Source organism: Phalaenopsis equestris, unplaced genomic scaffold, assembly GCF_001263595.1.
Source record: "Phalaenopsis equestris unplaced genomic scaffold, ASM126359v1 Scaffold001370, whole genome shotgun sequence".
Lineage (NCBI taxonomy): Eukaryota > Viridiplantae > Streptophyta > Magnoliopsida > Asparagales > Orchidaceae > Phalaenopsis > Phalaenopsis equestris.
The window spans coordinates 512,441-524,408 of NW_018165809.1; the positions used below are offsets into that span (position 1 = coordinate 512,441).

Here is an 11,968-nt window from a genome sequence, read left to right on the forward strand (position 1 = left end):
AATAAGTCATTTGAACAAATACCAAAGTTATTTTAGTCATATTATGTCTTCTAGACAGCAAGGTCATGTTATTATTTTATTAGCGCTATTTGCATTATGTTCTAAGCAGTTACTTGCCTTTTAGTTTATTCTATTTATATAAGGAAAATGATAAAATAGTTACTATATTTTTCAAGTTTTGACATTTTAGTAATTAACTTTTTTGTATGTTCAATTTAGTCACTCAACTTCTCAAATATGAGCCAATTAGGTCTCAACCATTAACTTTGCCCATTTTTTATGACAATTGGTGAAGAGGTTATCTATCAGGACATTCAGGACTTTTCATTAATCTGTGTTGCTACTAAACAATGAGATTGACCTTGAAAAGTCCAAGATGTCGTCATGGCATACTTCCCTCCATCAATTTATGTCCAAAGGAACAATAAAATTGACAACAGGAACAAAATGATTCGGATTTGATAAATTGTGAGACTAAATTAAACAACTTAACATGTCTAAGGCTAAAGGGAGCACAATAAATGTCTATAAATCATTTCACTCGTGTATATAAGATTATGCGATTCATGAAGTTTAACATATACATTTATTTTGTATTATTATATTAATGTCATCAGAAAATCATTAGTCACTCCAACAAATCTGAGGTACAATTTATATTATGTTTGATGGGCATTAGAATCATTTAATATTTAGTTAGGGCTATTTTGGTCATCTCACTAAGATTGAAAGCAAATTATTAATTTTTCCTCTATAAATAAGAGAATTATGGGTCATGTAAGCATGAATAATATTTTAAATGTGAAATCATTCATCAACTTTGGGATTTTGACCAATTGATCAAGTGAGAAACTCGAGATATTGCAAAATAGGTTATCTAATGTACCCATTTTAAATTGTATACATTTTCTTGACATCTTTTTTATATTTTTGAATTATTTCAAAGCAGACTTGCATCAAATGACCATCAAAGCTATGATTTACCATTTATCGCCATGATTACCATCTTGATTTCAAGTTTCTTTGAGATTGTATTTAAGATTTTATGAAGAAGACAAATTTACTTATTTATTTATTTTCCCACCTCGCACCTACCCATGGGAAGCCACTTGAGAACCAGTTTTCTTTTATATTTTTTCAAAGACTTCTTAACAAACATAAATCCCAACTTCGATCCATCTCTTTGCCAATAAATTTCAGAACAAATCAACACTTCCTCTAAACTTTGAAAGTCCTCCCACAATTCATCAACGAACAACAAAAAAGCCCTCCTAAAACTATTCGTAGTAGCACATTTAAACCAAAAATTCGTCATCATCATTAGCCCCATACCAGTTGGTGGATTTTATGAAACCTCAATCTACATTCAATTTAGTGCTCCATGAGGTTTAGCATCTAGCTTGACTAAATAATTTAGCATGTCTCTAACAAATTACCTTCGATCCACCTCCTTTCAATCATAATCCTTGAACACTAACTTTAGCTACCCATCTAGTTCATGTGTGTTCTACCCTTCACTAAACATGCCCAAACCATCTAATATATGTTTTGGTTCCTCCTGATTGCAGCAAAACATCTAAAAAAAAAAAAGGCTAATTTATATGAAAGTCTTGGTTAGAAAATAATCACTTTATATGTTCACCTTCTAGTAAAAATCTGAAATACTAATTAGTAAAGTGAATCATCTATATAGATTTTAATTAGCCTTTGCTTACTAGTTTACGTTGAAAAAAAAACATGTGAGGAAATGTTCATTTAATTCTCATCACCAATCTTCAACCATAAAGTTACACACACACACACACACATATATATAGAAAAATCAGTCTCTCCTAATTTATAATCTTACCAAATATATCTAGCCTAACCATGTAAATGAAATAATTCTAAAATAAACATAAATCGGAAGACAATAAAAACTAATCGAGGAATTTCACAAATTATCGCCAATTAATCCATCCAACACTCCTTGGATGGTTGGCCTAGTCCCACCATGGAACGATGGATGATCCTCCTAGATTTCCACACTCCCCCTCAAGCTAAGTCATAGATATTGTAGAGACCAAGCATGGTATTAAAATCTGAGAAGTTGCTTAAAGGAAGAGCTTTAGTGAAGATATCAACAACTTGTTGTTGTGTCGGGATATAGTTTAGTTGTATAATTCCACCATTAAATTTTTCAGAGATAAATTGCATGTCAATTTCAATATGTTTGGTTCTGCATGATGCACAACGTTCTTGGCCAATACTTATAGCTGATTGATTGTCAAAACATTTGTATAAGCTTATTCGAGGTACACCCCAATTCCCTCAACAATTTTAGAATACAAATCCCTTCACAGTATCCTAGGGCAAGTGCCCGATACTCCAATTTTTGCGGTGTTTCTAGAGACAGCTTGTTTTTTTACTTCTCCATGTAACCATACTTTCCCATACATAGGAGCAATAACATGTAGTGAACTTTCTATCACCGAGTTACATAACCCAACTTAAAGTGTAGACTTCTACCTTTTTTTTCTAGTACTCTCAAAAATTAATCTATAAACAAATCTTCTTGAGAAACCTCAGGATTATATATACCATCTCCAAATGTTTTTCATTTGGGTTATTCATATTTTGGTTCACCATACTAATAGAGTATGCAATATCTGATCTAGTATGCGAAAGTTAGATGAGTTTGCCCACCAATCTTTGATATCTTCCCTTATCTACAATTATACTTTCTTCCCCCTTATTAGACTATTTGTTGTTATCCATTGGAGTAACAACATGTTTGCATCCAATAATCTTCGTCTCTATTAGCAAATATAGGATGTATTTCCCCTGTGATATAACAATGCCCATCTTAAATCTTGCTACCTCCATGCCTAGGAAATTACTCATAGTTCCTAAGTCCTTAATTTCAAACTCAGACGTAAACACTTCTTCAATTTTAAGAATTTTCTTTTCATCATCACCGATAAGAATTTATCATCCACAGATACTATCAGTGCGGCAATCTTAACTCCTTGAGTGTGTTTTATGAACAATGTATGATCAACTTGACCTTCATAATATCTATTAGATCTCAGTTTGAGCATAGTTTTCAAACCATGGCCTCATTGATTACTTAAGACCATAAAGAGAGTTCTTGAGTTTGCATATTAGGTGTTTGATGAAATCATTCTCAATTCTTGGTAGTCTCTCCATACATACTTCTTTATGAACCCCATTAGGAAGGTAATTCTTATGTCAAGTCGATACAGTCTCAGCTCCTTATTAACTGTATTGAAAGAAGAACTTCGATAGTGCTCATCTTGGAAATTGGTGCAAAGGTCTTCTAATAGACAATCCCATAGGCCTGAGTGAAATCTTTTAAAACCAGTCTAGTTTTAAAAATATCAATACCACCATTAGCTTTTACTTGATGTTTAATACCCATTTGCGTCCAACTGTCCTCTTATCCTGTGGAAGTTTAATAAAAATCCATGTACCATTATGTTGTAGTGCTTAAATCTCGTCTTAAACTGCTTTCCTTCATTCAGGATTTTTAAGAGCGTTATGAATGAATTTAAGAAACTGCATACTATCAATGTTAGATATAAAAATTTTATAGGGTGAGGATAGCTTCTCATAGTTGCATACCCTGAATTAGATATTTAGTACAGTTTTCCTTATTATTAGCACCAGAAGTTGAAGAAATAACTCGTGTTATAGACTCCTCACCCAAAATTTCATGTGTGGACTCAATTTTTGGTCGGAGCAGTTCCGTCTTTTCAAGTTATGATTATTTTGTTCAAGATTTTTCTTTCTCCTTGTGTACACACGAAGTTCTTTGTTATGAATTTCAGGTTGGGTTAGTAGGACGCCCTTAAAGAGAATTATTTCATGCAGTGGTGTTTGGGAGAAAAAAGGGTTGGGTGATAATGGGGTAGGTTTTCAGGCAATCTAGGTGCCACTAAGTGCATCCCAAAATTCATGTTCATTTGCACTCTCCCATTCAATAATAGATTTAGAAGTACAATTGATTTTCAAAACACGTGACATCCAAGAAGTTGCAGTATTTTCTGGTAATGGGTGAGTGACACTTGTAGCTTTTTTTTGTTGGAAGCATACCCAAAAAATACACATGATGAATTTATGATCAATTTTTGTGCAATTTGGGGAATAAATGTGAACATAAGACATCCAAAAATTTTAAGTGGTACAGTAGATAAGAAAGCTATGATGTGGGGATAGGTATTCATCAAGACATAAAGTGGTGTTTTCAAATTAAGTACCCGACTAGGCATTGAATTGATAAGATACGTTGCGATAAGAACTACTTCCCCTCAAAAATATTTTAGAACTTGATGAGAAATACTAATTAAGCAGGATAACACACGTATATGTATGTTCTTTCTCTCAGTTATTTCATTTTGTGGAGTATCAACACATGAACTAACATTGATGATCTCATTTTTTGAAAAGTATGATCCAAGCTTAGAGTTGAAATATTTCTTTGCATTATTAATTTTGAGAATATGAATTTTACATTGAAATTGGGTTTGAATCATGTCATAGAAGGTTAGAAAGATTAGGGTTGTCTCTTATTTCTCCTTCATTGGGAATACGCAATGGTTTTAGCGTGATCGTCAATGAATGAGCCAAACCATCTAGCCCCACTTAGGGTTCTTACTTTTGAAAGTCCTCAAATATCAATGTGAATAATGAAAAAAAGATGTCAGGGTTTGTACTCAGTCATGGGATAAACATATCTAGAGTGTTTGGCAAATTGACAAATTTCATATTGACAAGTACTAAATCATTTTATTAATAAACAAATGAGGATACAATTATATAACATAATTGAAATTAGGATGCATTCCAGACTTTGAGATTTGAGGAAATGTGGGACGACTTGTGTGGTTAAAGAGAGACTTTCCTCGAACAGAGATAAATACTGATGCATTTCAGCACTGTCAATCATACTTCCTGAATCCACTTCCTGAAACTCACAATAGTTTTCAAGAAATTTAGTTATAAATTTCATAACATGAGTAAGCTTAATGATTGAAATTAAATTACATTTCAACTATAAAACAAATAAAAAATAATAAATTAATATTCTAAGAGAGTTCCGCGTCTCATTTTCCAGCAATCTTTTAGTGTGATTCATCTGCAACTCTGGCAGATCTAGATGTAGAAGCCTCATAATAGTTAACTCGAGTATTAATGCTTTCAAATATATAATCAGAAACGCATGAATCTATGATCCAATATCTAAATCTCTCATTGCTGGTAAGAATTGATAAGGATATATTACTTTAGTGTGTCGTGAGGGTAGTGTGTTGTTCTAAATTACCCCGAAGGAGTTTTTTTAGTACTTTAAGTTATTCCTTGATGAATGGGTCAATTGACCCTTCAGATGTGGTAGCAACATTAGCCTTGCTCTCTTGATCTTTCCATCCATATATAGGTTTACAATTTGCAGGTTTTCGATGGAATTTTCAACATTTTTCTTTGAGGACCAATTTTCTTACAATGGTCAGAATGATCCTTATTGAACTTTGAGTAAAGGAAAAAATTATGAGAGTATAGAGCTGAGCTTTCAACACTTGGTGAGCTCCCATTTCGAGTCATTGGTGAGCTCCCATTTCGAGTCATCATAAGTTTCTTTCTACTCTCTTCTTTTCTAACTTCAAGAAAACCTTTATGGATAGTAGAATAGGATTTATTCCCATGATCCTCTCCCCACCTGATCCAATTCCATAGTCGCATTAGGAATTTGATAGGTCCCTTCTTCTCGGTGATGGATTTATACTTCATGATATCATGTGGAAATTTCCAAACTTCTCGAGCATATCCAATTATATCCAATACTTTATCAAGGTGTTTAAATATTGAGTGATACTTAGTTCTCCTTGACGAAGATCATGTAGTTTGGTTTTGGTCTCAAACAACTTTGCAGTATTCTTAATGTTGGAATAAATTTCTATTGCAGCTTCTCAATTTTTTTTGGTTGTTTTGTAGAACAAGAAATTTTCGCCTACTTCAGTGGTCATTGAATTGACTAACCAAAATATAATTATATGGTCTTGAATCTTCCATGTATAACGATTAGAATCAGTGAGCTCAGAAATTGTGCCCTCTTGTGAAAATTCATCTTTTCCTTTGCCACAAATGTACATAAATACGGATTGAGAACATTGAAAGAAGTTATGGTAAGTGAGTTAATGGTTTGTGATAAAAGAAGAGAGTTCGAGGTCTGTTTGGATAAAATTCTTTGTCTCTAATTCAAAACTAAGCTCTGGAGTAAAACTAGACATCTTTATTACATAAGTGGTCATAAACCCTTATGCACATTTAGTGTTGGATATAAGAGATGACCACTGGGTGAAACATAATTGGTCTTTTATTGTCGTCTAATCGTTGCATGGAGGATTATGGTTGTTGGACGGTTGTTGGACGGCTCCAACAGCAAAAGAAGCAAGCAGAGGAGGTCCTACAGACTCAACGTTGGCGGTCGATAAAATCCAAAGGCTTAAAATCATTGAACAACAGAAGATGAAAGACTCATCCTCGGTCAACAATAATTGTGAGACCGACATCGAAGGATGAAGTGGAAGTCAAACTCTTCAATCCCTTCGGTCCCATGCACGGCGGCTTTGCCTGAAGGTTGTAGTTGACGTAAACTACGCAATTGAGAGATCGATTCGAGCAGTAACGCATACAATACGAACTCGAGCCTCGAACGATTCAAACGACACCAAACCAAGGAGCAGATATTACAAGCCATACCTAGGGCTCTTATACCCTAAAAAAAAACGTGTGAAGGAATACTCACTTAATTTTCATTACCAATCTTCAACCCTAAGGCTATATATATAGGGAAACTAGCCTCTCCTAATTTGCAATCTTACCGAATATATCTAGTCTAAATATGAAAAGAAAATAATTCTGAAATAAACATAAATAGGAAGAGAATGACAACTAATCAAGGAATTCCACAAATAATTTCTAATTAATTCATGCATCACTCCTTTGATGGTCGATCAAAGCCCACCATGTAAAAGAGACCAATCCTCCTAGATTTCCACGTGTTTCATCATAAAATATGTCAATGATGATAACCCTACAGTGAGGGGAATGTATTCTCTAATATTTTAATAATCTCTTTAAATTTAGTTACTTGATGCCAAACACTTTGATTGAACAATTGAGTTTCATGTTTCAATAGCTTCCAATTTGTTGTTTGAAAAGTTAAGTATGTCTTCATTTTCTTTGCTTGGAATCTCTGCTAAATTTTTTTATGTGTATTTTAGTACTCTTTGCGTGGCTCCATCAGCTGCCCTTGTGAAAAGTAGACCACTCATGATTTGAATTCTCGAAATTATATCGCCTACATGTGGTATTTCTATATGAGGCATTGTAAGTGTTAGTCGGTTGAATGCTTAGAGCTACGCTTACATAAATTCTATGGCTAAACTAAATTGTAGCCATATGTGATATTTCCTCTTACATCTACTCAAACTGGCATATGTGACTTATCGAAATTCATTGGAACAAGAATTTTGGAAGTTGAGTGGCTAAAATTGTTGGAATTCTAATTTGTTTAATTAAACTAAAACTTTTTGCTATATCTAAATTGTTCTGAAAAGCTTCTTATTTTGGGTCATATTTATACTATAAACAAAACCCTTAAACATGTAAAAATCATAGAACATTAAGGATTGAAATAGCAATTCCAATTTTCTTCAACTCCTATGACTCTGTTAGTTGGATCTGTATTCAAGAACTTCACAGATAATAAACAGGGAATTTTATGATACTGCAACGAGGTTTGGTTTTTCTAAAAGGACATTTCTTCCATTGTTCTTGGCTAAGTTTGTTCAATCGTTGGTTTATATGCATGATTGAAATTTTGTCAAGTGCAATACAAACCTTTTTTTTTTCATAAAATAAAATTGATTGCTGCTGAAATATGTTCTGTTCATTGTTTTTCTAATGAAATTTCAGATTTTGCAACCATTGAATAATTATTTGAAAAGAAGCCTATTTTTTATTTTTTATATTAATAGTAATTTATTTTATCTACATTTAAGAATTTGTAGCCAAAAGGTTGAGGATTTGTAGCCAACAGATTGCCAATTTTGTGTTTTTTTAAGATTATGCACCTTGGCCTTAGTTGCATTAATGACCATAAACCTTCAAACTTCTTATATTAAACTGGTGAACCTATTGTTGCATCATGTTAAGTACAGGTATGACATAATATTCAAGTCAAATAAAAAATAAATAAAACATGTAGCTTAGCGAAAATTGAGTAAAGCAAGATTCTAAATAAAAAGAAATATAACTATCATGAGGATCCAAATTGTACTCCGACATTTGATAAGTATTATAATCTTAGGAAATTTAGAAGCCACATTCAACAAAAAAAATTTGAAGATTGAAAAGTATTTGACTCCGACTAAGGAAGTTTAGGAGTGTGAAGCCAATTTTTGAGCAAAATTTTTTTGTAAAATATGATTGAAAATTGCAAAACTTTGACAGCTTCGGTTTTAGGGTTGCTATGGAAATATTTTGAAGGTATTGTATTAATGCAAAGATCTTGAAGAAGAAATCATAAATTGGCTTTAAGCGATTTTGTAAGCTTTTTTATTTATTGTTAAAGATCTCATATCTAGTGGACTATCTAAAAATTCATTCCTAGTTACCACTATAAAAAGAGTGTCGGAAGAGGCTTGGCATCCTACAATCATAAAAAAATAGATAGAAAAAGGAAAAGATAAAAGGATAAGGATTGTCAACCAAAGAATAAAATCGGGAGCCTTTTAGATTTGATAAAGGGAAATTTTTTATTCCTTCAGGAAGGTATTATTTGTTTTGATTCAATCAATGGAAAAAAGTTTCTATTTTAGCATGTGAAACTCTCATTTCGACTTTATGCCCAAAATACAAAAAAAATTAGTAAGAGGAGCAACAACAAAGCTTCTTCTTCATGTCCAGCTCTCATCCTCATTGCCCTCATCCTTATTGTAGGTGGTTATATTATCCATATCTCCAAATCTATATATTGAAATGTAACCTTCCCGTATCTCTCTTAGTAAATAAATCAACTTTTGTCACTATAGGCGTAGGTGTATACAACCAAAGCAAACAAATTTTCAGTGCATGGGTTTGTATAGTTAATGTATTTCATATCTTGTCTTGGTGCAACTAGTAACCAAACATTAATACATGTTCGAGCATCTCATTGTTCAATTATAGTTCAAACTAGATTAGGTATTGATGTTTTAATGTTAAATACACTTAATAAACATACAACTAAAATAACTCCAATCAATGAATTCTCTTTGTTTAAACAATGAGTAATATTGTTTTCCCCTAGTTAAAATTGTATTTTAGAATTGTGCATTTTAAACCCATTGAATATATATCCTTTTGACCTCCATTAAAATGGATCCTTTGAACTTGGCTTGCCCCAATTTGTCTATGTTTATGCGCTTTGTGCATTTTTGTGCTTTCTTATCTACAACTTCTCTAGCAAATATATTTAATATGTGTATTAATACTAAATATGATTGATGGCCACCTTTTATCAAATATTGGCAAGGTGATGTCTTTTGCTTATTTATATCATTTTCTTGAGTGTTGGTCAAGCATGGAAATATTATTAGCCTGTATTCTTTCTTTGGATTTATTTCATGCCCCGTTATATGGTAGTCCTGCAATCTATCTTGAATTATATTAGAAGTTTGAGAAGGGAAACAAATGTTTCTTCCTACTTTCACCCGTAAATCTTCTTTATAGTATGCACTTTTGCTTATTTTTGTTTAAATAGAATTATGAATTGGTCATCATCCAGATAAACAAACAAAAACTATGTTATACAATTATCATTTCCTTTTTATGCTTCCTTTGTTAAGGTATTTGAGTCTATCATTATAATTTCTATGCAATCTCTATGTATAAATTCATTTTTTATTGTGAATAATGTTGTATGTAGCTTATTTGAATTCAAATATTGCATTGCGCAATAACTTTAATCACTAAAAACATGGGTAACTTTGTAGCAATTTAAATTGTTACAATTTCTCTTTAACAACAATCAAAACTGCTCCTAAAATTAACTATTATTAATTTCAGCACTTAAAATCACTATGGACTATACCAAATTGTAGCTATAAGGCTGTAAACTTGGGTATGCAATTTTTTGCAAAAGTTAAAAATACTGAAAACAAAAAATGAAAAGTTTCTCTAACAAGCTAATTGTTGTTTTAGTATTTGCAATTATTTGTTGATATGCAACAATTAACCACAGCTAGATTTCCTTGCAAAGAATTCATGTAGCCGACCACACTTAATGGGAAAAAGGCTTTGTTGTTGTTGTTGTAGCTAGCTAAATTTCCTTGCAAAAAGAAATATTTATGCAAAATAATCATTTTCCTGTGGCCTTGACTGCCTAAAAAATGTATGCCACACACATGTACACAATCCATGAAACAATACTTAAGCAAGCAAAAGAAGTTCCATCTTTTGATGATAGGAACTGAAATAACCAAAGAAGCACTCTCACCAAGGCATAGTCAGTACCTGTAACAATAAAATAATGCTGGGGTGCCATTTTAAGCCATTCTAAGCTACTAGTAGGCAAGCCAAGATGATCCAATAGATATGAATTATGCAAACGCTGCAAACATTTGTACATAATAATTGGAAAAAAAAAAGGAAGAATTACATCCATACCCAAGGAACAAATAGCTCAAAACGACAAACTCAGGACCATAATCATATGCTAAACACCCGATATACCACTAAGGATAAGATACTTATTCTGTCAGCCCAGCAATTGTCAATCTATGTAATCCTGTGAGCTACTAGGAATTGGAATGAATGCCATGAACAGGGCAAAAAACAAAAAAATTTAAAACTTCAGAAATAAAGTGTCACTTAAAAGTACTGATGTGATCAAATTCCCTATCTCGTCTAACACTGAACGATTGGGTCGTCTTCAAATAAGAAAAGAAAATCAACGTACAATTAAAATTTAAAACTTTGACAAAAGATTGGATTTCATAGAATTATCAAACTGACGAATGCAAACAATAATTTTCCCCTGAGCAAAAATTAACAGCAAGTTTTCTAGAGATGTGTTCCTCAATGACTAGAGTAATAAAAACAAAGCACCGAGTAAAACGAAAAAAGAAAGAAAAAATATGGTGACTTGGTACAGACTTGAAAGCTTCCCTGCCCACAACACACACGATAGCGCTGGATATATTTCAACACCAAAAAACAAAAAGAAAGAAAAACAAATACATTACGAAATTGTAGTAGCTTGGCAAGAGAATCGAATTCAATTCTATTTTTCCAGTGAAATGAGACTCACTTGCGGTGACAGAGTAATCTGAAAGCACCGGCTCGTGGTGCTTACTCCGCTCTCGCTGGGGTCGATTTCTGAGAGAAAAAAAGTCACCCATCCATAAGCCGGAAGATGATAGCAATCAGCCGTAACTAGAAGTCGAGATCCAAAAACAAACCTTTAAAGTCATCCATAAGAATGGCTTCCAACGCCTCGATTTCCATCTCCTGCTCCTGCACGTGGTCTGCGCCGGAAGAAGTTCGCGGAAGACATGGTGAAGAGAAAAATTAGAGGAGAATTTGTCTGTCCTTACAAAGTTTGTGGAATTACCGGTCATGGTTGCTTGAGAAGATGTTCGCGGCCGGAAAATTAGGGTTTAGGTTATTATAATTCCCTCTTTAAGGAAGTAAGAGACGGGGCACCGGCGCCGCAGCAGCGGGTGCTGCTGATGGAGGTGCAGCAAGTGTAAGCATGAACAAAAATGGTGACTCGAGCCGAAGGGCGGAACGCAGTTCAATCGACATACGTACTTTACAATCCGTATGCATTTCTATATAAAACGCATAAAAATTTTGTAAGTAGCACTCAAATTTTAATATCATGTCAATGTATCATTAATTGTAAATATAAATATAAATATAT

At 33.0% G+C, this 11,968-nt stretch overlaps 1 protein-coding gene across 1 annotated transcript in view; it reads right to left on the reverse strand.

Annotated features, from left to right (window-relative positions):
- Positions 1-11,865, reverse strand: part of LOC110034173 (RWD domain-containing protein 1) — a 32,109-nt gene extending 20,244 nt beyond the window's left edge. The window contains exons 1-3 of the mRNA XM_020738466.1: positions 11,657-11,865; positions 11,505-11,570; positions 11,354-11,421 (exon numbers count right to left, since the gene is read on the reverse strand). Of these exons, the coding sequence (XP_020594125.1) occupies positions 11,354-11,421; positions 11,505-11,570; positions 11,657-11,663 (141 nt within the window). The 5' untranslated portion in view covers positions 11,664-11,865. The remainder of the gene's footprint in view (positions 1-11,353; positions 11,422-11,504; positions 11,571-11,656) is intronic.
- Positions 11,866-11,968: the final 103 nt, after the last annotated feature.